Source organism: Anolis carolinensis, chromosome 5 (genome assembly GCF_035594765.1).
Source record: "Anolis carolinensis isolate JA03-04 chromosome 5, rAnoCar3.1.pri, whole genome shotgun sequence".
NCBI classification, from domain to species: domain Eukaryota; kingdom Metazoa; phylum Chordata; class Lepidosauria; order Squamata; family Dactyloidae; genus Anolis; species Anolis carolinensis.
Window position 1 is genome coordinate 13,248,212 of NC_085845.1, and position 27,075 is coordinate 13,275,286.

The 27,075-nt window shown below is 45.3% G+C and overlaps 1 protein-coding gene across 3 annotated transcripts in view; it reads left to right on the forward strand.

The window, feature by feature from the left end:
• Positions 1-27,075, forward strand: part of septin11 (septin 11) — a 139,319-nt gene that overhangs the window by 43,662 nt on the left and 68,582 nt on the right. For all 3 annotated transcript variants that reach the window (XR_010006370.1, XM_062981332.1, XM_062981333.1), the window contains exon 2: positions 26,784-26,898. Coding sequence is in view for 2 of the 3 variants with exons in the window: in XM_062981332.1 (XP_062837402.1) it covers positions 26,784-26,898 (115 nt within the window). In the remaining variant the exon portion in view is untranslated. The remainder of the gene's footprint in view (positions 1-26,783; positions 26,899-27,075) is intronic.

The following is a 27,075-nucleotide window of genomic DNA, read 5'->3' on the forward strand; positions in this document are numbered from 1 at the left end:
CCTACGGGGGGCTTATAATCTAGTTCGCATCAGAGAAGGGGACGAGTGGAAGACCGCCTTCCAGACTAAATTCGGATTATTCGAGTCCCGAGTTATGAATTATGGATTATGCGGAGCTCCCGCAACGTTTCAGCATTTTGTCAATGACATTTTTCAGGACTATCTAGATCGGTTCTTGATCATCTACCTGGACGATTTTTTGGTGTTTTCTAGATCACAATCAGAACATGAGAACCACGTTAAAATGGTGTTACAACGATTGCGGGATCATGGACTTTATGCCAAGCTGGAAAAATGCGCTTTTGATCTACAAGAGGTAGATTTCCTGGGGTACCGCATCTCGCCTCTAGGGCTCTCCATGGACCCGGCAAAAGTTTCAGCAGTATTGGAATGGCGGGCGCCAACCAACAAGAAAGAGGTGCAGCGATTCTTGGGGTTCGCAAACTACTACCGCAAGTTCATTCCAGATTTTGCCCGCTGGTCTGACCCAATCACCAGCTGCATCCGTGGGAAACAGCCCTTCCGCTGGACTGATCAAGCAGAGAAAGGGTTCCAGCAACTAAAGAAATTATTCACATCCCAGCCAATCCTTCAGCATCCAGATCCTGAAACCCTTTTTGTGGTGCAAGCGGACGCCTCTGATGTGGCAATTGGGGCTGTGCTCCTACAACCGGTGGGAGATCACCTTCATCCTTGTGCCTATTATTCTCATCAACTTACCGCACCAGAGAGGAACTATACCATTTGGGAAAAAGAACTATTAGCCATAAAGGCAGCTTTTGAAACTTGGAGACATTGGCTAGAAGGGGCCAAATTTCCCATTGAAGTCCACACTGATCATCGGAATCTAGAACATCTAAGAACTGCCCGCAAGCTAAATCAGAGGCAGCAACGTTGGGCTTTATTCTTTGAACGTTTCAACTTCCAGATTCATTATGTGACCCCAGCCCAAACCAAGCAAGCAGACGCCCTGTCACGTAAACCGGAATACGCTGCAGGACGCAAGGAGACCTTTGAATCCCAACTACTACAACCCGAGAACTTTGCCACGCTCACAGTGGGGAACACCAAATCCACTCCCATTGATTCAACTCCCTCTACTCCAGGACCCATCTGTGCTCAAGAAATCAGGGCTAGTCAGCAAGCAGATGCCTGGGCGCAGGACCAACTTCGTCAAGGTCTGCATTTTCCCTTTTCGCTTAAAGATGGACTACTTTGCTATAGAAATCATGTTTATATCCCACCCGGACCGGGCAGGGAAAAAGCACTTCGTCTGTGTCATGACTGCAAACCAGCAGGGCATTTCGGACTATTTAAAACCATGCATTTGATCCTAAGAGATTTCTGGTGGCCCAAGATCCGCAAAGATGTGGAAAAATATGTCAACACCTGCCCAGTATGCCAGCGCTCCAAGATAAGAAGGGAGAAGCCCTCAGGGCTTCTACACCCCCTTCCTACCCCATCTCGCCCATGGGAAATAATTTCTGCGGATTTTATCACTGACTTACCACTTTCCTGTGGATTCACCACGATCCTAGTGGTGGTGGACCTTTTCACCAAGTTAGCCCATTTCATTCCCTGTGAAGGCCTTCCCACGGCCCAAGAGACTGCAGATTTATTCCTCCAACATGTTTTCAGACTACATGGATTGCCCAAGAGTTTGGTCACAGACCGTGGATCCCAATTCACCTCTCGTTTCTGGAAGGCACTACAAAAACTATTGGGCATAGACTCTCGTTTATCTTCAGCTCATCATCCCCAAACGGATGGGCAAACGGAGCGCACCAATGCCACTTTGGAACAGTACCTTCGCTGTTATGTAAACTACCAACAGGACAATTGGGCTTCTCTGTTACCACTGTCGGAGTTTGCCTACAACAATGGGGTCCAGGCTTCTACAAAAGAAACGCCGTTCTTTGCAAACTACGGCTTCCATCCACGTTTCTTTCCCCCTGTCATTGAAACTTCAGAAGTTCCCGCAGCAGAAGAATGGCTGCAGGAACTCACAGCGGTACAACAACTTTTGCTCCAGCAACTGGAACAAGCCAAGGAGGACTATAAACGTCACGCGGACAAACATCGCCAGCCGGGCCCCGAAATCAAGGTAGGAGATCGGGTTTTTCTGTCCACTCGCTTTTTGCCCTCCCATCGCCCTTGCCGGAAGTTAGATGCCCGTTTCATTGGTCCCTATCCAGTGGTGGCACAATTAAACCCCGTGACTTTCAAACTCCAACTTCCGCGTTCAATGCGCATTCACCCAGTGTTTCACCGCTCCCTGCTCCTTCCGGCGGATGGTGTGCGACCAGATGTAGACCGGCCGGCCCCCGTCCCTATTTTGGTGGATGGGGAGGACGAGTTCGAGGTTCAGGACATTTTGGATTCTCGCTTTCACCGCCGCCGCCTGCAATATCTCATTGACTGGGTGGGTTTTGGCCCTGAGGAACGCTCTTGGGAAGACGCCTCCACAGTCCATGCTCCTGATCTAACCCGTCGCTTTCATCAGACCTATCCCGCCAAGCCACGACCTCGCGCCTCGGGGAGAGAGTCCCAGTTTGGGAGGGGGCTTGAGGAGGGGGATAGTGTGATGACCCATGGGCCTTGTAGTCCTGCTCATGACATTGTGATGCCTGATGAAGAAGAAAACTTGGGTTTTTTACCTTCCCAGTCAGAACTGGATTCTTCCCAGACAGATTCTTCCCAGCCAGATCTGGGAACCTTGCACCTGCAAGAGGGTTATGTTCCAGAAGTATGTCAAACAAACACTGAGGCTACTTCTCCTGTGTTTTCTCGCCATGAGTTTTGTAAACAACAGAGAGGTTTGGAAGCGGCCTCGCGCAGGAGTGCTAGAATAATTGCTAAGAATTTAGCCAATTAAGCCTGCTTTCCATGAGAATCTTTAAGGAGTCAAACATCTGGTCTCAGAGATTAGCTTTCGTTTCTGGTTCCCAGAGAACTGCTCTCGGCGGGAAAGTTAGACTCTATATAGGTGTTTTACCCGCGGAGTAACTTTGCGGAGTCAATTCGTCAGCCTCCGGAGCGAGTTGTGTCTGGACAGCGCGCTCCGTTTCAAGCCTCGTTCCTGCTCAAGCCTTGTCCTTGTTTTCAGCCTTCGCTCCTGTTTCCCAGCCTTTGTTTACCTACGGACCTTGCCTTGTTTCCCAGGACTAAACCTTGCCTTGTTTCACGGATTTTACCAAGTTATTCCACGGACCTTGTTCTTGTTCCTCGTTACCTTGTTCCACGATTCAAGCCTTGTTTCAAGTATCAAGTTATTTCCTAGCCTTGCTCAAGTTCATGGACTAAAGGACCTTGTCATCTCCCCTCACTTTGCCTGGCAAAGTGAGTGTTTCGGTTATTGGATTACAACTTTGGACCTTAATATTTCATATTGGACATTGTTTCCTTGGACTAATTTTGACCTTTCCTGAAAGGTCTGCTTCTGGACTAACTTTTACATTTGCTTTTATTAACTTTATATATTTCCTTAATAAAGATATTAGATAGAATCTGGCCTCTGCGTATGGTTATTGGTGCCCTGTAGCCTGGGTCGTGACAACCTCTAGGAAGAGAAATTCATTCCTGGAAGAGTTATCATCATGGGGAAAAGATGAGGAGCCGCAGTGGCACAATGGATTAAACCTTTGTGCTAGCAGAACTGCTGATCTGAAGGTTGGGTTGCTGACCTGAAGGCTGTCGGTTCGAATCCACAAGACAGGGTGAGCTCCCGTCTGTCAGCTCTAGCTTGTGGGGACATGAGAGAGGCATCCCAGCAGGACGGTAACACAGCCGAGTGTCTCCTAGGCAACGTCTCTGTAGACGGCCAATTCTCTCACACCAGAAGCGATTTGCAGTATGTTTTCAAGTTGCTTCTGACACGATTAAAAAAATGGGGAAAAGATGTCTCCACTGAAGCTTTGCCACCAATCTTTGTTTCCACAACTAGCCATTTTTTTTCAAAATCTAATTCTCACAGGGACAGAAAGTGAAGTCAAATCTTCTGAACAGGGCCACAGATAGCAAAACAACCACCACAGGTGTGGTAACACTTCCCCGTGCTAGCCAAAGTATGCTAGCACACACACACATACTGTATATACTCGAGTATAAGCCTAGTTTTCCAGCCCTTTTTTAAGACTGAAAAAGCCTCCCTCGGCTTATACTCGGATGAGGGTCCTGGTTGGCTTATATTTGGGTCAGCTTATACTCGAGAATATATGGTACATTTAATATTTTTCTCTATTATTATTGGTATTATTACATTTATTATTTTTCTCTATTATTGTTGCTACTATTACATTTATTTTACTCTATTATTATTAATACATTTATTATTTCACTCTGATCTTATTACTGTTATTACATTTATTATTTTACTATATTTATTACTACATGTATTGTTTTCCTGTATTTATTATTATTATTACATGTATTATTTTACTCTATTATTATTAGAAGGAGATATAAGCACATTTACCTTGAAGAAGATGAGAATAATGATTTGATCAGAGTTGGACAGTCTTATCTTAAATTTGAGCTTTATGTAAATACAGTAGAGTCTCACTTATCCAACATTCGCTTATCCAACATTCTGGATTATCCAACGCATTTTTGTAGTCAATGTTGTCAATACATTGTGATATTTTAGTGCTAAATTTGCAAATACAGTAATTACTATGTAGCATTACTGCATATTAAACTACTTTTTCTGTCAAATTTGTTGTATAACATGATGTTTTGGTGCTTAATCTGTAAAATCATAACCTAATTTGGTGTTTAATAGGCTTCTCCTTAATCTCTCCTTATTATCCAACATATTCGCTTATCCAACATTTTGCCAGCCCGTTTATGTTGGATAAGTGAGACTCTACTGTATTCAAAAGCATTTAACCTACTGATGCCTCAATTAATGTAATTTTACTGGTATCTGTTTTTATTTCTGAAATTTACCACCCTCAGCTTATACTGGAGTCAATGTTTTCTCAGTTTTTTTGTAGTAAAATTAGGTGCCTCGGCTTATATTCGGGTTGGCTTATACTTGAGTATATACGGTATATAGCTGGAGTTGCACTTTAAAAAGTACGGTACTTGTTCCGACTTACTAACAAATTCAACCTAAGAACAAACCTACAGAATTGAAACTTGTTCATAACTTGGGGATTGCATGTACAGTACTTTTTGTGTGTGTTAATTATGGCCAACGGTATTAAAAATTAAGGTTTAGAGGCCTTGAGATACTTTTGTGGGGTCTTAACCCCCTTCAAATGTGGAGGCACGACTGTATTAATTTTACCTCTGCTGCAGATAATTTGTTGTCAATTTCACCGTTAATTCCTTTAGGACAATATCTTTAGGATAATCTAACGCTCTCGTCTGTCTCAAGGGTTCCTTTATGGCCACTGCTGAAACCTTATACACAGTCTAAAATATAATTTTGGACTCCGGTCCCCTGTGGTCTCAAAATCGGGGGGAAACTGTGGGAACATTCCTTTCTTCCTTTGCTTAGGAAAAGAATGTTCGGGTTTCAAGTTTGCTTATTCTTTTTTTCCCTTTTTGGTACATTACTGATGCGGGTTGAAGTCCAGGGTGCTTACGCATCTGTATCCATACAATAATGCCAAAGTCATCTCAAATCCTGCTGTGAATTGATCTCCCTCGCTGCCACCTTAAATTACTTTAAGCATTTGTTAAGACTCTGCCTTACATACAGGAGCAAAATTCATTGCTGAGTGAAAGTCTCTGATGTGCAACTAATATATTTTTTATCTTCTATCTGCAAAATTCTTAGCATTTGAGCTTCAAAACCCATCACGGTTTAGTATTCAAAGATTTTCATTAATACTGATAGACTGCTCCTGTCTGATAGTCAGTAGATCCAAATGTTGTCATATTTAAAGTTTATCATAATGTTTACTTAGTGTATGTTTAAATCTTAATCTAATCCTTTGGGATATGGCACACTTAGGACTAAGAATCAGGTTGTACTGAATCAGATATTTTTCTTAGTTTGATAAGTGTATGTCAGTATGTGTCCTAAAAATGATGTTTTTTCAGATGTAATCATTTATTTTGGTAAATGTAATATAACAACAACAACAACAACAACAACTTTATTTGTATTCTGCCCTATCTCCCTGAAGGGACTCAGGGCAGATTCCAACATACAACGGCAAACATTCAATGCCTTTGTAAAACCAACAAATACTGATATAAGAGATGATATAAGGGATTATAAATATTCCAATAAATAATGTCCATATAAAGATTTGAATAAGTTTGGCTGTAATATGTACTTACACCATACATGATAAACCATATGACATTATTTACAACATTGTAATTTTTTTTCCAATTTTTTCCAGTTCTCCCTTTTTAGGAAAGTTTTGGCTGCCCAACCTATAGACACCTTTGCAAAGCAATAACATTTGAAGCACTTGTAATCCAGGGTTGCCTGCTTTTTGTATCCTGGACCCGGTTCTGTTCTTTGTTAATGACTTAGATGAAAGGTTAGAAGGCATGATCATCAAATTTGCAGACGACATCAAATTGGGAGGGATAGCCAATACTCCAGAAGACAGGAGCAGAATTCAAAACAATCTTGACAGACTAGAGAGATGATTGGCCAAAACTAACAAAATGAAGTTCAACAGGGACAAATGCAAGACTTAGGCAGAAAAAAATGAAATGCAAAGATACAGAATGGAGGACGATGCCTGGCTCGACAGCAGTATGTGTGAAAAAGATCTTTGAGTCCTCGTGGGGAATAAGTCAAACATGAGCCAACAGTGTGATATGGCAGCTAAAAAAACCAATGGGATTTTGGCCTGCATCAATAGGAGTATAGTGTCTAGATCCAGGAAAGACATGCTACCACTCTATTCCGCCTTGGTCAGACCACACCTGGAATACTGTGCCCAATTCTGGGCACCGCAATGGAATGGAGATGTTGGCAAGCTGGAATGTGTCCTGAAGAGGATGACTAGAGTGATCAAGGGTCTGGAGAACAAGCCCCATGAGGAGCGGCTTAAAGAACTGGGCATGTTTAGCCTATAGAAGAGAAGGCTGAGAGGAGACATGCATAAATATGTGAGGGGAAGTCATAGGGAGGAGGGAGAAAGCTTGTTTTCTGCTGTCCTGAAGACTAGGATGTGGAACAATGGCTTCAAACTACAGGAAAGGAGATTCCACCTGAACATCAGAAAGAACTTCCTCACTGTGAGAGCTGTTCAGCAGTGGAACTCTCTGCCCCAGAGTGTGATGGAGGCTCCTTCTTTGGAAGCTTTTAAACAGAGGCTGGATGTCCATCTGTCGGGTGTGCTTTGAATGGGATTTATCTGCTTCTTGGCAGGGGGTTGGAGACTGGATGAGGTCTCTTCCAACTCTATAATTCTATGGATAGGTAAAGATTTCCCCTGACATTAAGTCCAGTCATATCTGACTCTGGGGATTGGTGCTCATCTCCATTTCTAAGCCGAAGAGCTGGCGTTGTCTGTAGACACCTCCAAGGTCATGTGGCCGGCATGACTGCATGGAGCGACATTACCTTCCCGCTGGAGTGGTACCTATTGATCTACTCACATTTGCATGTTTTCAAACTGCTAAGTTGGCAGGAGCTGGGGCTAACAGCGGGCGCTCAAGCCTCTCCAGGGATTTGAACCTGGGACCTTTCGGTCTGCAAGTTCAGCAGCTCAGCGCTTTAACGCACTTCGCCACCGGGGCTGTATTTGTATTTTTAAATAGTAATTTGATTGCCAAAGATCAGCTGATGTTTCTTTCCCTTCTGGCTTGATGAAAATGCAATAACAATGTTTGAGTATTTCATATGGATGTGAAAGCCAAACCTCTCTCTCTCTTTTGCCTAAGCAATTGGCATCTCTACCTGTACTATTCAGTTTCTTTCCACCCCATCATAGTCTCTCTCTCCTTTGCTCTCTTTTGCCAATGCTTAGCAACTGATTCTACAAGTGCATTGCTCAGCCTTGTACCGGCTGCAAGTGATTGCTGTTCACAATAGCTGTGATTTTGATTTGGTTTCAGGACCAGAGCTGCTTAATTATATTAGTGCAGTGTTCTGTTCCACTGTGCTTCTTCTGTATTTTGGTGGGACCTTAATTGCATATTCTTTGCACTTACATTTGCATTCCCAAGTCAGCAGGATAGAAGGCGATGTATGTCTGATCCTGAAATGTAACTCTGCTATATATATATTTTTTGTAGATAGCATAGTATGGAAATAACAGCCATCTATAATAGAAATATGGAAGGAAAATTGCTTGTGTGGAGTAGGGGAGGAAGAAGTGTGTACAACTTGGGGCTCATAGACACAACTAAGCTAGACATGGGCAAACTTCGGCCCTCCAGGTGTTTTGGACTTCAACTCCCACAATTCCTAACAGCCTACCGGCTGTTAGGAATTGTGGGAGTTGAAGTCCAAAACACCTGGAGGGCTGAAGTTTGCCAATTCCTAGTATGGCCTCAAATACATGCTAACAATGTGTTACTTTGACTGGGATAAAAAGTATCCCCTATGCTAAACTCAAAAGATTGGTTGGAATATATATTGTCATAGTTTATTATGTTGCCTCTCACATATTACATACCCTGTTTCCCTGAAAATAAGACATCCCCAGAAAATAAGACCTAGTAGAGGTTTTGCTGAATTGCTAAATATAAGGCCTCCCCCGAAAGTAAGACCTAGCAAAGTTTTTGTTTGGAAGCACGCCCAGCGCCTGTCAAAAAGAACTCCAGAGCATGCAGGATTGGTAAATGTACATACCAGTTGTATATGGAAACAATGGTAGTAACAAGAAATTCTTGACAGGAGTCACAGTTTGTCTGGTTTGGTTATATTGGTTTGTGATGACAACTACTGTACAGTATAGAATAAATGTTCATTTTTTTTTGTTCAACAATAAATGTGAATTCTTCTCCATGGAAAAATAAGACATCCCCTGAAAATAAGTCCTAGCACATTTTTGGGAGCAAAAATTAATATAAGACACTGTCTTATTTTCGGGGAAACACGGTAGTATACCACTGTGAGAGGCAACTGACTGAAATATTGACATATTGACATGGTTAATAGTTTTTTTTTATGACAATGTTGTTGAAAGTGGTGGCACATGGTGGATGCTGGTTGCTGAGCCATTGGCTAGTAATTCCTGGCAAGCTTCCAGAATGGGAACGACACTCTTGGCTTCTGAGATGATGAGATCTTCTACCTTTAGTTCCACCTAAAGTCTATCTTTAGGAGCCCAGGTGGCGAAGTGTGTTAAAGCACTGAGCTGCTGAACTTGCAGACCGAAAGGTCCCAGGTTCAAATCCCGGGAGCAGCGTGAGCACTCGCTGTTGCTCCAGCTTCTGCCAACCTAGCAGTTCGAAAACATGCCAATGTGAGTAGATCAATAGGTACCGCTCCGGCGGGAAGGTAATGGCGCTCCATGCAGTCATGGAGCCACATGACTTTGGAGGTGTTTATGGACATTGCCGGCTCTTCGGCTTAGAAATGGAAATGAACACCAACCCCCAGAGTCGGTCATGACTGGACTTAACGTCAGGGGAAACCTTTACCTTTTAAAGTATATCTAGTCCAATATTCTGGTCAAACTAATTTTAATTGAAGACCATATCAGCCTTATGGTTGACTTTAAAGGGCCACTGAATCCATGGACATAGAATCCATTGATACAGAAGACCAACTATCATTTCTTTCCACAGTGGTCAGTGCTCTTTAGTTTTTACTCAGTTTGGTTCCCACATGTTATTTAATAACAATTCCCATTGCTTCTGATTATCCACCATGCGGACTGGGGATAATGGGAATTGCAGCCCGACAGCACTTGTGGCTCTGACTTTATCTTGGGATAAAGTCAAAGGACATTTTAAAGTCAGGCATCATACCCACAAGTCTTGTTTCTAAATTCAGACCCCTCTATCTTGACAAAATAGAACAAACTGCAGCCTTCCAGATGTTTTTGTATCACAACTCCCATCTGCTCTAGACATGATGTCTAATGATAAGAAATATGGGAGTTGTAGTCCAGGATTTTTTTTTGGGGGGGGGGCATATAAAATTACATAAAATTTGGCCACGGACGTTGACACATGTACTGTAGCCAGTGAGCAAATCAGTTTCCGACGAAAAGCCCTCCACAAGATATAAATGTAACTACACCCTCTGTCTCACATTCCCAACTGACTGCTGCTCACAGTCATGATCTCTCTGTGACTGAAACTTATGCATGTTTCTCCTGAGTAGTAATCAGTGATGTCCTTAGACCCATGAATTCATCTAATTCTCTTTAAAGCTGATCAGAGTTTAAGGTAAAGGTTTTCCCCTGACGTTAAGTCCAGTCATGTCTGACTCTGGGGTGTGGTGCTCATCTCCATTTCTAAGCTGAAGAGCCGGCGTTGTCCATAGACACCTCCAAGGTCATGTGGCTGGCATGACTGCATGGGGCGCCGTTACCTTTCTGCCGGAACAGTACCTATTGATCTACTCACATTTGCATGTTTTCGAACTGCTAGGTTGGCAGAAGCTGGGGCTAACAGTGGGAGCTCACCCCACTCCCTGGATTTGAACTGCCAACCTTTCAGTCAGGAGCGTCGTTACCTATTGATCTACTCACATTGACACGATCCATGAATTCATCTAATTCTCTTTAAAGCTGACCAGAGTTTAGTCCTTTCTAAATCTTGTGGCAATTCTCCACTCTGTGAAGAAGTGTTTAATTTAGTTCTCCATAGTTTTCCATTCTTCAATGTCAGTGTCTGACCCCAGAATTCAAGTGGAGAGCGAAACGTTCCCAGATTTCTTTCTCTGTATCAGTTTGCTTGGTAACCTTGTTAAGGACAGGTTGCTTACCTGTAACCATGTTTCTTCGAGTGTACTCTGTGAATTCACACTAATGGAGAGGCTGCGCCTGCGCAGGTTCCAACGGAAACTCTTCCCAAGCTGAAGTTTAAATTTTGGCGGTAGCCACGCCCCTCCGTCCCCGGAGGGCATATAAGGCAGCCCTCGGCGGTTGCTCCCCAGTTCCTACGCCGCTAAGGCAACGAGGAAGGAAGAGGGTTTGCCAGAGGGGAAGGAAGGGTGGGCTTGTGTGAATTCACAGAGTACACTCGAAGAAACATGGTTACAGGTAAGCAACCTGTCCTTTTTCTTCGTGTACTCTGTGAATGCACACTAATGGAGACTAGCAAGCTTAGGTCTCGGAGGCGGGCTAAGCAAACCCTGACAACGAGATAATGTCCAAACATATGTTTATTAAACATCAATAACATGGTCCGAAGGACCTATTGAAGTATTGCATGAACACACGCATAATACCGAGAACAGTCCGGTAAGGCATGATATAAACAATCTAAGAAAACATGTGTAAGCCAGGCAAATCATTCCTCGAAGGAGGAAGGCAGTATCAAATAAGGCACAATATTTCAGAGAGAACAGTGCAAACATGTACTGAACAGGAAAACGACAAAAGAGTCGCATGAAAACATCCTTAGAGAAGGAACATATGAAGAAGCCCTTCAGGACAAACAGGATGACAAAACTGCTCTAGCAAAGGCTGAGTCCTTTAAGGTTTTCTGGTCTACCCTGTAGTGAGACACAAACGTAAGGGGGTTGGACCAGATAGCTGCCCTGCAAATAGAGTCCAGGGGAATGCCCCTTAGGAAGGCAGTCGACGTGGAGAGGCCCCTCGTCGAACGCGGGCGAACCGACGGGGGAGGCGGTCGTTTGGCTAGTTCGTAGGCCAGTTCAATAGCTTGAGCAATCCAATGAGACAGTCTTTGTGAAGAAATAGGATTGCCCAGTTTATCTGGGGCATGGGCCACAAAAAGTTTTGGGGTCTTTCGAATGTCTTTAGTACGGTCCCGATAGAAAAGGAGTGCCCTACGCACATCAAGAAGGTGCAGTCTCCGCTCAAGAGGAGACGAGGGGTCTGGAAAGAAGGCAGGAAGGACAATGTCCTGGTTAAGGTGAAAAGCTGAAACCACCTTGGGGAGGAAGGTGATGTCCGGACGGAGAACGGCGCGGTCATGATGAAAACGGAGGTAGGGTTCATCAACCCGAAGGGCCGCCAGCTCTGAGGGTCTGCGCGCCGAAGTTATGGCCACCAGGAAGGCAACTTTCCAAGAAAGGAGACGTAGGTCGGTCGAAGCCAAAGGTTCGAAAGGGGAGGCAGTGAGCTGGGAAAGCACGAGCTCGAGGTTCCACCCCGGAGTCGGAGGCTGAGACGGCGGGCAGATGTTATTGTATCCCTTTAAGAAGGTTTTGACGAGGTGATCAGAGAACAACGAGGGTTTACCATGTTGTTGAAAACACCAGGATAGGGCGGCCAAGTAGGATTTCATAGAAGCAAGAGAGAGTTTTTGGTCTGCCAGAGACATAAGGAAGTCCAGCACTATCGGTATCGAGGTTGGAAAGGCAGTAATCCCTCGGGAGCGAAGAAAGGAGCGGAAGCGAGAAACCTTATAAGTGTAAGATCTGGTTGTAGCTGGCTTGTGAGCTGCGCGGAGGACCTCCTGCAGGTTGTGCGGGAGGGAGGTCAGGTGAGAATTCTCCAAGCAGTGAGATGTAGAGAGGGGAGATCCGGGTGTAGGATCTGGCCGTTCTCTCTGGACAATAGGTGTGGTAGAAGAGGCAGAGTGAAGGAGGTCGCTCTGGAGAGACGAAGAAGGGCCGGGAACCAAGGTTGGCGAGGCCAGGCTGGAGCTATCAGGATCGCCGACGTCGGTATCGACCGGAGTTTCTGTAGGACCTTTGGTATGAGAGGAAAAGGCGGAAAGAGGTAGATCGGTTCCGCAGACCAGTCGAGAAGGAAGGCGTCTCCCAGGCAGCCTGGAAAGGAGGACGGGGGAAGTCTCGCCCCGTACCGAGGCAACTGTGCGTTTTGGGGAGAAGCAAAGAGGTCCAGAGTGGGAAAACCCCATTTGTGAAAGAGAGAAAGAAGAGTCTCGGGATCGAGCATCCACTCGTGGGAGGAGGTCGTCATCCTGCTGAGGGCGTCTGCTAGATTGTTCTGGATCCCGGGAAGGTGAATTGCCGTGACTTGGATGTTGCGGGCTATGCACCAGTGCCACAGCTGAGAGGAGAGAAGCATTAGCTTCCTCGAACCCGTGCCGCCCTGTTTGTTGATGTAGAAGACTGCTACTGTGTTGTCTGATTGGATGAGGATAGATTTTTGGGAGATCAGGCGGGAGAAGGCTTTCAGAGCCTTGAAGATGGCAAGGAGTTCTAGAAAGTTTATGTGATTGGCCTTCTCGGAAGGAGACCAGAGGCCTTGAACGGTGAGACCGCTCATGTGGGCTCCCCAGCCGAAATTGGATGAGTCTGTGGTTATGGTGGTCGAGGGAGGGATCGGGTGGAACGGAAGACCCTTGCAGACGTTGGAGAGGGACTTCCACCAGAGAAGCGACCGACGAACGTGGGGCGGAACGGAGAGAAACCTCGAGTTGAGGTGGCGAAATGGCTTGAAAACGTCTATAAACCATCTCTGCAGAGTCCGGAGATGGAGTCTGGCAAACGGGGTCGTGAGAACTGTGGAGGCCATGTGACCGAGCAGTACCTGGATGGATCGAGCCCGAACCCTCCGGTGGGTCTCGCAAAAGATGATCTGTTGGCGGAGGGCTAGGAACCTGTCGAGCGGGAGAGAGACAGTCCGAGAGATTGAGTCGAACAGGGCACCGATGAAGCGGATTTTGGTCGACGGAGTGAGGTGAGATTTTTCGGGGTTTAGTTGGAGACCGAGAGATTCTAGAAGAGAGAGGGTGTAGTTGACGTGACGTCGAAGAAGGGCAGGGTCGGATTCGACCAGAAGCCAGTCGTCTAGATAAGGGAAGACTGTGATCCCCTGGAGCCGGAGGTGGGCAGCCACGACAGCGACGACTTTGGTAAAGACCCTTGGGGCCGTAACGAGGCCAAAGGGTAAAACGGTGAACTGGTAGGTCTGGTCGAGAACTTTGAAAGAGAGGAAGCGCCTGTGGTTTTCTCGAATCGCCACGTGGAAATAAGCGTCTCGAAGGTCTATAGACACGAAGTAGTCTCCGCGCTGAAGCATCGGGAGGATGGAGGCGATGGAGACCATCCTGAACTTGGTTGGACGTATGAAGGCATTGAGCATGCGTAAGTCCAGAATTGGGCGGAGGCCCCCACCCCTCTTCGGGACCGTAAAGTATCTGGAGAAGAAGCTTTGAGTGTCCTGTACCGATGGAGAAGGCCGAATAGCCCCTTTGGCGAGGAGGGCGTCGACCTCTGCGAGAATTTGTTGAGAAGGGTTGGAGAGAAGGACCTGACCCGTGGGCGGGAGTTCCTCGAACTCTAAGGCATAGCCTTCTTGGACAATTTTGAGAACCCAGGCATCTGAAGTAATAGATTTCCACCGGTGAAAGAAGGGAGCCAGGCGGTCTAGAAAGAGACCATGAGGTTGATTCGGTGAAGGAGAGGGGTGCGGAGGAATGAGAGCTGCATCGGTACCGTAGAAAGAGTCTTTGGAAAGAGAGATGGCGTCAGGAACGCCGGAGAGGTTGACCAGCGGTGGGGGTGGCCCGTCCGCGTTGTCTTTGTGGTTGAGCAGCCCGACGGGGATGTTGGCAGTTCTGGTTGTTCGATACCGAGGGACGCCTGAAGGATTGATGGCGGTAAGAGGGAGGCGGGAAGCGACGAAAGCGTTGAGGAAACCACTTGGTGCGGTGAGCTTGGGGTTGATCGCCGCATTTAGTGGCCAGAACTTTAAAGTCATGGTTGGTTTTGAGCTTGTCGTCGGTGCCAGAATTAAAGAGGCCCATGGCGTCGAAGGGGAGGTCCTCGATGACCTGCCTCGAGGAGGAAGACAAACCGGACGACCTCAGCCAGGCGTGGCGACGAATGGCAATGGCGTGGGCGATCATCTTGCCGGCCGTGTCGCCCGTATGCTTAGCCATCTGGATTTGGTGATGTGCTAGCGAGTCGGCCTCTTGCTGGAGGGTGGACATAACCGACCGGTCTTCGTCGGACAACTTCGAGAAGAAGGGCTGAGCTTTCTCCCAAAGGATCTGCTGGTAGGCCCCCATACAGGCCCCATAGTTCGCCATTCTACAAAGTAGAAGGGCCCCGGAGTAGAGCTTTCGGCCGACCGCGTCAAATCTCTTGTCCTCTCTATCTGCAGGGGTAGTGGATTCACGACCGGAAGTTTGAGAAGCTTTAACAACCATGGAATTTGGGTCGGGATGGTGTTTAAGCCATTCTAAGGTGTCGTCATCTGTACGATACCAAGACTCAATCCTCTTTGAGGTAGGAGGAATCGAGGAAGGAGTCTTCCACGATGATTGGATGACATCCAGGAGGTAAGGCAGAAACGGCAAAAGCGTGGCCGGGGGGGCCTGGGCTTGGACCCGTTTGAAAACCGGGTCAGACACTGCCTTAGAGGTTTGTTTGATTTCTAGACCCAGGGCATCAGCCATTCTAACCATCTGTTCGGAGAAGGCCCGAATGTTGTCGGTAGGCGAAGGAGGGTCCACCTCATAGGCATCATGAGGAGGAGAGAGATCAAGGCCTAGAGATACCACCGAGGCCGAGAGAGCGGAATCAGGGCGATCGATATCAATCTCATCGTCCTCAGCCCCTTGAGGGGACTGAGGGGGAGACGACAACACAGTCTCTGGTGGTGGCAAAGCCTCAAGAGCAGGAGCCATCTGTGGCCGAGGTTCCTTAGAGGCCGAGGCCTGGGCCGCTCGAGCCAGGCGGGCGGTTTGTCTACCCCGCTCCGGTGTCGAGGTCGGGGGAAAAAGCTGTTGTCGAGACGGGCGGTGAGAGGCAGCAGGTCGAGGAGACGGCACCCTGACCACTGTCTGGGTAGAGTGGTGGGGTGAGTCCTGCAGTTCGCCATCAGAAAGTTGCTGAGGAGAAGGTTGACGAGGCCGCTGAGCGGGAGGGATTGGAGAGGACTTTCTGGACGAAGTCGCCGAAGAGGGGACGTCCATCTTGGAGGAGGCAGAGGAGGAGGAACGCTGGGTAGCCCTCTTCTTTGCGAGCGGTTGCTTTGCCGAAACCCTCATGGATTTTCCCGGTGTAGGCGGGACCATAGCTGAGTCGGATTGTGTCCGACGAGCTTCCTCATGCGCCCTCTTAAAGGCGATCTTCATCGCAGAGGTCGATGGAGGGGCCCCGAGATGGGATCGGGCCGAGGAAACGGAGGCCACCGAGCTCGATGTCGAGGAAGGGCCGACTCGACCGGAACGTGTCGACATCGTGGCCGTGGTGAGTGTGCACGGCGGTTTTTGGCGGCTGGACGCCCTGGACGAGACCGAGGGAGCTTTAGCCGTTGGAGCCGACATCGATCTCGGGTGGACCGACGGCTTCGTGCCCGAAGTCGACGGAACGGGTTCAGGAGCAAGCGATTTTTCGTAGAGCGCTGCTCTAAGCCTCGCGGCTCTATTCTTCCTAGCCTGAGCCGTCAGGGCCAGGCAGAAACGGCAGGTACCGACGACATGTGCCTCCCCGAGGCAGTAGAGGCACTTGGCGTGGCCGTCGGAATCGGGAATTTTAGCGGCACACTGAGTGCAGCGCTTGAAGCGAGTCGTAGACATGAGAGTCCGAAGTGAACCTTGCGGCGGAAAAAAAGGAACTGGGGAGCAACCGCCGAGGGCTGCCTTATATGCCCTCCGGGGACGGAGGGGCGTGGCTACCGCCAAAATTTAAACTTCAGCTTGGGAAGAGTTTCCGTTGGAACCTGCGCAGGCGCAGCCTCTCCATTAGTGTGCATTCACAGAGTACACGAAGAAAAATGTTGTCTACAACATTTGGCCAACAGACCTTCAGACCCAAGCATCATTTCCCTGGAAAACATTTGGCTTGAATTTTCTCCTTCTGAAACTGGAGGGAAAAGCAGGAAGCCGAGAGGAACACAACTCCTTGCGACTCAGAGGCAGCACTTGAGGCTTCCTCCGATTTCCCCGCTGTCTCCTTAGTCACATTTCTTTTGTCTTTTTAACAGCAGAGTGGAAAGCAATGGGTGGGTGGACTGGCGGTGAAGGGAAGAGAAATAGTAATTTGGCATTTCCACCAGAAGTCTTGGAAATGACTGATTTACGTTCCACCTTATTGGCTTAAATACAGCCGTGCTCAGATTGGCAGTTCAAGGCTGGGAAAGCGAAGGGTGTTGGGGTTGGGGGAGCATCTGTTTTTGATTGGGCTTTGCCTTTGGAAACCCTTCATACTTGTTTGTCACATTGTGTGTGTGTCTCCTCTCTCTTTTCCCCCTCCCTTTTTTTTCTTTACTCGCTTTACAAGACTTGCAGGAATGCATACACATGGTTCTTGTCTTCCCCCTTCTTCCCACCCTTTCCCTACCAGAAAAGGAAAAAAAGAAGAGGGGAAAAAAAAACCCATCAGCTTTTTGCTGGTTAGCAATTTGTGACATGAGAGCTGGTATATGCATTAGTCACTCCTTCTCCAAATAGAAATGTTAGTGGTTTGGAGAAAATCCTTAAGGAAGGGAAACGGTTCTTGGCAGAAGTGCTGCTATTGCTGCTTGGAGTTTGAAATGACCTTTTAGCCAAACAGTTTTGCCTTGAAGATCAATGTTTGTTCTCACTGGAGAGAGCCAAGCTGGCCTGTCACTGAGTTGGGCCTCTCTTGATATGAAGTTACCCCCAAAAATGCAGACACTAACAACTAAAGTAGAGGAAAGACTAGATTTTACACTTAAGGACTCTTAAGGAGGTTAAATGCCAAATGTTAGAAAAGTTACTTTTAGGTCCATCATTTCCACCTATCATGCTCAGCATCTCTCAATATCTCTGGAAGTCACTGCCTTTAAAATCATATTTTTTGTAGACTGATTTAAATCTTCCAACTTTGATATATTTTTTCCCTTGAAATATCTGGATTCTGTGGGGTCTCCAACAGAGTTTTGGTGGACCTGATGCTTTAAGAACACTCAATATAGATGTCTAGCTTTACAAGATGTTTACCTTTCTCTGCCAAAGAGTGCTGGTAACTCACCAAACTACAAATGCCAGGATTCCATACATTAGGTAAAGGTAAAGGTTTTCCCCTGACATTAAGTCCAGTCGTGTCCAACTCTGGGGAATTGGTGTTCATCTCCATTTCTAAACCAAAGAGCCGACATTGTCCGTAGACACCTCCAAGGTCATGTGGGCAGCATGACTGCATGGAGTGTTGTTACCATCCCGCTGGAGCAGTACCTATTGATCTACTCACATTTGCATGTTTTCGGACTGCTAAATTGGCAGAAGCTGGGGCTAACAGCGAGTGCTCACTCTGCTCCCCGGATTCGAACCTGTGATCTTTTGGTCTGCAAGTTCAGCAGCTCAGTGCTTTAACACACTGCGCCACTGCATTAACCCATTAGCATTAACCCATTGCAATTAAAGTGGTCTCAAACTGCATTAATTCTATAGTATGGACACACGCTATGTCTGCTTCTCCTTCTCCTTGTGTTATATAAATATTTGCTTATCTCTCTAGCTCACTCTTTGAATTCATTCAGTACATAACAGCATTTTTTTTTCTAAAATAGGATTTATTGCTCTTTTGCTTCCTCTTTGCCATATTTTAAAAATTGAAATAAAAACTGAAGTTATGCAAAATGATTTTATTATTGTGTGTATTTCGTGCATGTTTCTGGCATTATTTGCTTAGGATGCCGATATGCAAAAACAGATACAGTAGACTCTCACTTATCCAACGTAAACAGGCCAGCAGAACGTTGGATATGCGAATATGTTGGATAATGAGAGATTAAGGAAAAGCCTATTAAACATGTTATACAACAAATTTGCCAGAAAAAGTAGTTCAATACGCAGTAATGCTATGTAGTAATTACTGTATTTACGACTTTAGCACCAAAATATAATGATGTATTGAAAACATTGACTACAAAAATGCGTTGGATAATCCAGAACGTTGGATAAGCGAATGTTGGATAAGTGAGACTCTACTGTAGTAGCAAAAGTGTTCCCATGAGTTCCTATGATCACTTTAATGCATTGTAGGACCCCTGCTTCCATTTCCCACGAACTGCGATTGGCTCCCAACATTACCATCCGCGAGTAAAGTATTTTAACAGGTTTTCTATAAGCTGGGAGTCTTAAGGAAAATAATAAGCTTGCAACTTTAAGATTTGCCTGGCAGGACCACTACACTGTGGAGGAAGAACGGTTTCTTTGGAAAGGAGGGAAGAATTTAAATCAAATCAAGAGCTCACTCTGTTAGTTCTTCACATTGTTGCTCCTTGTCTGGCTTCGTAAACTTTTGTCTATGTGGCATCTTTTAAAATTAGTACAAGCTGGAAAGGGAGCCAGGAAAAGCAGTGTAGTTTGACAAATATATAAATAGAGCATACAGATCTTTGGGAATTTTGGAAAATTGAAATAAGAGCATGTATCATTTCCTTGAAATTACAGTATGTGCCTGATATCCTTGAGAACAATATCAACTGTTTGATAAAATGATCACCAGATATAAGACTTTGACTGGATATGCAAAACCATAAGTCATAGTGAAACCTGTGGAGCAAATTACCTTGTGGAAGGGTGCTAGGTTGGAGGACTTAGGAACTGCCCAGAGAAGATACTTTCTAGGATATCCTGGCATTTTCTAGGTCATCCAGGCATATATCTGATGGAAATTATCTATAGCAGGCATGGGCAAACTTCGGCCCTCCAGGTGTTTTGTGTCAGGGAATCAGCGACTCCGACTGATTGATGAGCCAGGTCCCACCTCTGCTCACCAGTCAGACCACTCTGCAAACGGCGAAAGTGGCACCGACAAAGCACGACAACTTTGTTGTTTTATCTGCTGAATCTCAGCGGCACTGAAAGCTTTATTTACATTATTTACAGTGCTAAATTCCAAAGCTGCCAGGACACATGTTGCATCCGCAAGATCAAACATGGAGCATGTCCGTCTCTCTCAAAGTCCAATCTCTGTATACCGAAGCACCTCCTCTGCATTCCACAGCCTGTGATGTATCTTCCTGTCATGTAACACAAACGGAAGTCTTTGTCATTTGCCCTTCCAGCAATCAATCAGGGCTCGTTGCAATTAACCTCTTGACTGCTGGAATGCTTGCCTGAACAAAAAACACACAATTCAAACAGCAACAATATATTAACCATTTCACTCCATATCCCCAAAACACTAACATTTTGGACCAACTCACACAATTCCTAACATCCTACTGGCTGTTAGGAATTGTGAGAGCTGAAGTCCAAACATCTGAAGGGCCAAAGTTTGCCCATGTCTGGTCTATAGAGTTGAACTAGAGGACACGGTAATGCCTAGAAATGTGTCTTCTTTAAGCATTTTCTAGTCTTCCGGCACAATTCTACCATACTGCAAGGTGGTTTTTTCCGTAAGCTTCACTATTAATTGCAGTTTCACATATCCATTCCAGAACATATACCCCATTTTGTCAAACTGCTGGTATTGGCCCCACATATAAAGGCATTTAATTATGCTGATGATACAATGATTGTACTGTAAATCTGAATGGACATGCCTCCTATCCTATAAGAGAAAGATCGTCCTCTCTTAATACTCTGTCAATTCTATATATATATATATATATATATATATATATATATACATACACACACACACACACACACACACACATACATACACACACACACACACACACACACACACACACACACACACACACACATGCACATATACACATACAGGCATATTTGTGTTCCCAAAGTAGATATGAAAATACAGTCCATGGGGCTAGTACTTCTATAACAGAAAATTTGGTACTAGAGACAGAAATCTAGGGATTGTGTTATCAAAGGCTTTCATGGCTGGAATCACTGGGTTGCTGTGAGTTTTCCGGACTGTATGGCCATGTTCCTGAAGCATTCTCTCCTGAAGTTTCACCCACATCTATGGCAGGCATCCTCAGAGGTTGTGAGCTTTGTTGGAAACTAAGTAAGTGGCATTTATACATCTGTGGAATGTGCAGGGTCAGAGAAATAACTCTTGTCTTTTTGAGGCAAGTGTGAATGTTGCAGTTGGCCATCTTGATTAGCATTGAATGGCCTTGTAGCTTCAAAGCCTGGCAGCTTCCAGAAAAACACTCAGAAAACAGGGGAATTCCAGACACAATCAGGGCCAGCTAACGCCTCCCAACAAAGGGTTCACCCAGGCAGGAAGCAGCCAGGTTTGAACCTGAAAGGCTATTCAATGCTAATCAAGCAGCCCAATGGCAACATTCACGCTTGCCTTTAACAGCCAAGAGTTCTTTCTCCCACTCAGGACATTCCACAGATATTGAAACCCCACACGTCTCTGTCTCTTGAGGTTCATACAGGCTCAGGAAGGGATTGGAAGCAGATGTGTTTGTTCTTTCCAGGCACAGAAAAGGATGATAGTGTCAGGTAGAATACAATCCCATTCTCTCACAACTCAAGTTAGTAGTGAATTGTTTGCTGAAAATGCATTGGTGCAAGCCCCGTTTTCTCACAAGGCTAATGCTTCTGAAAATACCCACCTAGACATAGGGCAAGGAGGAAAGTATTGCAACAACGACAATCTAATTTGCTCTCTCACTTGAATTGAAATAGAATATTTTGCCATTTTGGGCACTGAAAGATTGTTGATGCCAGAGACAAAGTGAGTTTTTAAGGAAGAGGAATTATCAAGAACAACTTCATACAAACTCTTGTGGTTATAGTTGGCAAATATTGACGGCATACTGAGTCCAAAATAGCCATTTGCCGACTCATCTACCGTGAATTAGAATTTCCTCCAGGCAAGAGTTGGTGGTTGTTGTTGTTTTCTGGCAGGCTGTCAATTATACCGTGAATGAGTAATATAAGTGGTAGAGATATATTTTTGGGTAACAATTTGTGCAGATGTATTAGCAAGGCTGATTTCATAAAGTATTTTTGGCTCAATGTGTTGTCGAAGGCTTCCATGGCCAGAATCACTGGGTTGCTGAGTTTTCCGGGATGTATGGCCATGTTCCAGTAGCATTCTCTCCTGACATTTCACCCACATCTATGGCAGGCATCCTCAGAGGTTGTGAGGTGGAAACTACACAGGTGAGGTTTATATATCTTTGGAAAGTCCAGGTTGGGAGAAAGAACTCTTGTCTATGGATAGTTTCAACAGAAAGGAAAAAACATGAAAATGAACAAAATCTGGCTACGAGTATTAAAAAAACTCTAAAATCAGGGCAGTAAATAAAGAACAACATTCAGAAAACAGGGGAATTCCGGACAAGAAACTATCAGGGCCAGCTAATACCCCCCAACAAGTAGGGTTTCTATATCTGTGGAATGTCCAGGGTCAGAGAAATAACTCTTGTCTTTTTGAAGCAAGTGTGAATGTTGCAATTGGCCATCTTGATTAGCATTGAATGGCCTTCAAAGCCTGGCTGCTTCCAGAAAAACACTCAGAAAACAGGGGAATTCCAGGCAGGAAACAATCAGGGCCAGCTAATACCTCCCAACAAAGGATTCCACCAGGCAGGGAACAGGCAGGCTTTGAAGCTGCCAGGCTATTCAGTTCTAAACAAGCAGGCCAGCTGCAACATTCACAGACAAGTGTTCTTTCTCCCACCCTGGACCTTTCACAGATATATGAACCCCACTTGCCCAGTTTCCAACAGACCTCACAATCTCTGAGGATGCCTGCCATAGATGTGGGTGAAACGTCAGGAGAGAATGCTTCTGGAACATGGCCATAAAGACCAGAAAACTCACAGCAACCCAGTGATTTTGGCCATGAAAGCCTTTGACAACACATGGAAATATTTTTACCTAAACCATAGAAGGGGAATCCTCGCTCTCCTTTGAGCCGGAGGGATCCCGTGTCCTTCCCTTATCCTTCAGGGCTGCTGAAGGATGGTAGATAACTTAGGGCATAGTTGTGCCCGCTTCATTTTATTAGCTCCGGTTAGCACAGCTTGGTTTGGTTTAAAAATAGCAGCTCACAATGTTGATAGTAATTCCAGAAGTGGCTGCCAGTCACATGGTAAACTCTCCTTCTGTACAGTTTGGATGGTTGCGAGGGAAACAGCTATTCCCAGGGCCGCTCTGCGTCCATTCTGTGTCGTTGCTATTGCATTAAAAAATGGAGAGAAATTCTTCTTTCACATGCAAGCATAGATCCATGGAGTGGAGTAGGAGAAACATATACCTTGTTCTTCCTTCCTTCCTTCCCCTCCTTTCACTCCTTTCCTTTCCAAGTCACATGACAGAGGGCCACTTCACCTACCAACAGCCAATTCACTTGATTTCTTTTCCTTCCCTCTGCTCTGGACCTGAAAGTGGTGGTTCTTTTAGTTAAAACTCCTCCATTATTTTAAATTGGATAATGAAGGGTCTGTGTGCCAAGTTTGGTTCAGATCCATCAAGCCATGGAGGAGCCTTTGTGGTACCAACCAACCTGTTACGAATAACTTTTCAATAACTTTAAAGCATAGGTTCTTTTTATTGCAATTTTCCAGTAATAGAAAGGGTATCAGAGCATTTACACTTTTATACAAAGAATGGCATTGGACATACAGACATACAGAATCTATGTAACTGCATTGAATTCACAAACAACCTACAGTTGGGCCGGGCTGTGGCGCAGGCTGTTGAGCAACCAGTTGCAACAAATCACTCTGACCAAGAGGTCATGAGTTCGAGGCCAGCTCGGAGCCCCGTGTTTGTCTTGTCTTTGTTCTATGTTAAGGCATTGAATGTTTGCCTATATGTGTAATGTGATCCGCCCTGAGTCCCCTTCGGGGTGAGAAGGGCGGAATATAAATACTGTAAATAAATAAATAAATAAATAAATAAATACAGTTACATTGACCCTCAGTGGCACTGTGGGTTAAACCCCTGTGCAGGCAGGACTGTTGACTTGATGGTTGGGTTGCTGACCTGAAGATTGCCAGTTCGAATCCAACCCAGGGATGAGCTCCCTCTGTCAGGTCCAGCTCTATGCGGGGATGTGAGAGAAGCCTCCCACAAGGATGGTAAAAACATCCAAACATCTGGGCATCCCCTGGGCAATGTCCATGCAAACGGCCAGTCTCTCACACCAGAAGTGACTTGAAGTTTCTCAAGTTTCCTGACACGAAAAAAATTGGCTAACCATCAAAGGGGAATTACATTTTTGCTCAGCATTCACATTACACATGCACATTCATCCTCATGCATACATCACCATTTCTCCTTCCTTCATCTCCTGAAGAAGAACACCTCTTAGACCAGACTGCTTCTTTGCAAACCTGCCACCTTTCCAATACTTCCAGAACACCCAAAACATCAAAATGCAGCCTCTTTCCCTAAGAACAATGTCAAGGATCAGATATGTATTTTTCGCACAGCTGAAACTGACTCCCTGCAAATGTATCATGAATCCAAAATCATGCTCCTTTCTCTTCCCTTGAGAAAAGGAGGCAAGTGACCAGACTGTGTTTGGTTGCAGATCTGCCACTCCCAAAGGTACACCATCTCTTTCCTTCCCAAGGAACAGAGCATGGTGGGTAAACAGCACAGCTGTCCATCACTCTTGAGAATCATTAGATTGTCTTTTATAGGAATATTCTGCTGATGTTGTTCTAAAATTGTAAATGAATGATAGATGTGTTGTTGAAGGCTTTCATGGCCGGGATCACAGGGTTGATGTATGTCTTTCGGGCTGTATGGCCATGTTCCAGAAGTATTTGCCCACATCTATGGCAGGCATCCTCAGAGGTTGTGAGGCATGGATAAACTAGGCAAGGAAGATAAATAGAACAGAAATTCTTGACCACTCCAACAACTATCATGTCAGACTACACAGAGAAGCCATTGAAATCCACAAGCATGTGGACAACTTCAACAGAAAGGAGGAAACCATGAAAATGAACAAAATCTGGCTACCAGTATTAAAAAACTAAAAAATCAGAACAGTAGATGGGAAGCAACACTCTGAGGGCAGAGGAGCCCCAAGGATGGCTAATGACTCTGAACAAAGGATGCCCCCCAGGCAAGAGAGAAACCTTTCCAATGCTAATTAGGGTGATTAACTGAAACATTAGCGCTGGCTTCCAACTGACAAAGGACTCTTGTCACACCCTGGACTCTCCACAGATATATATTTACCTTCCTTGCCTAGTTTGTCCATGCCTCACAACCTCTGAGGATGCCTGCCATAGATGTGGGCAAAACGTCGGGAGAGAATACTTCTGGAACATGGCCACACAGCCCGAAAGACATACAACAACCCAGAATGATAGATGTTTTTTCTAGCCTGATGTTGACTCTTCTTAATTGGTATTGGTAAACGTAAGGAGCCTTGTGTTGACTTCCTTCTTAATGTAAGAAACCTTGTAAACATTTCCTTAACTTAAAGAGCCATTGTCTCTGATAATGTAAACACATTTTTCACCAATCATTTGCCACAGTTCTCATCAGCAACTTTTAATTACAGTCCATACATTCTTCATCGCCTTCTTGTAGTTTTTCAGGCTTCATCTTAAGATGGCATCTCTAGATTATATAGAACCCAACTATACATCTTTCATACAATTCCATTCAAACCATACATCATATTTCATTACAGGAGTATCCAAAATACAATTGTTTATCCTTTACATGTGGCAGCATCATGGGCTGTGGGCCAGGTAGATGTCCATGCCACCTTGTACAAGGGATGTATGATTTGTGGTGGCCCATAAATAGGATTTCTTGTTTACATGATAGTTCAATGTTGTACAAGCAGAACCCCTATATCTGTAGCGGATGGTTTCCCTGCTAGACAGTGGTTACCTGAAGTTGTGAATACAACCAAATACTATTAAATAATATGACTTCCAATGCTGGCATGCCATAGGGTTGTATTGGAGTACAAAGGATTTCATCTCACACAATAAAACCAGTGTTTCTACACATGCAATGGGCTACCTTCAGAGCCCATCGCATGACACAAGCTCCTACCATGGGTTCTAGGTATGTCTCTGATAATGTAAACACGTTGTTTTCCCCAAAAAGTTCAACAGTTAATCATTTGTCTCTGTTCATCAGTGTCAGCAGTTCAGCAACTTTTAATTGCAGTCCATTTATTTATTTATTTACAGTATTTATATTCCGCCCTTCTCACCCCGAAGGGGACTCAGGGCGGATCACATTACACATATAAGGCAAACATTCAATGCCTTAACATAGAACAAAGACAAAGACAAACGCAGGCTCCAAGCTGGCCTCGAACTCATGACCTCTTGGTCAGAGTGATTTGTTGCAGCTGGCTGCAGCTGGCTGCTCACCAGCCTGCGCCACAGCCCAGGCCCTTCACCTCCTTCTTGTAGTTTTCCAGTCTTCAATATTTTAGAATTGTGTCTTCAGCCCAATTAGACTCCATTCATACTCCTTTCATGCAATTCCATTCAAACCATACATCATATCATTTAATGCATCACAACCAGCCAACATAGATTGACTTCTGTATATAAACTTGGTACATTTTCTATAGAAAGCCGTTCTTCTCTCCCTCTGAAATGTCATCTGTCCCTGTACAAATTGCTGAACCATTAAGTGTGCTTGCATTATATAATCATTGAATGTGCCCTTACTTATATGCAAGCATACTTCATCCAGTTAACAAAGCCTCTGACAAAGACACTTCTTTGTACAAAGCCTTGCAAAGAAACATATCTGCTTCATATACCTGTGTTTAAAAAGGAGTGCCATTCATATCAATGTGTGTGGGTGGGAGGGGTATATGTGGATCTTTTCTGCACATAAATAGGATGGAAATGGGCTTTGTTAATGTTTCGCAACCTGTTTCTTTGGCATTTCAGAACGATGATCTCCGCAACCTGTCCCTTTCAGGCCACGTTGGTTTCGACAGTCTCCCCGATCAGTTGGTCAACAAGTCAACCTCGCAAGGCTTCTGCTTCAACATCCTTTGTGTTGGTAAGTGATGCTAACCAGACTCCGAGCAAAGAGGCTTCCTGCGCTCGCTCCGGATGCAGCCTGCTGAGTTAGTGATGTCGGGTTGCCTCCCCCGCTTCGTGTTCTCAAGTGTAAGACAGGAAGCATCAATGGGAATATTTGAATAGAACGTACTCGGGCGGCTGTGTTGACAACAAA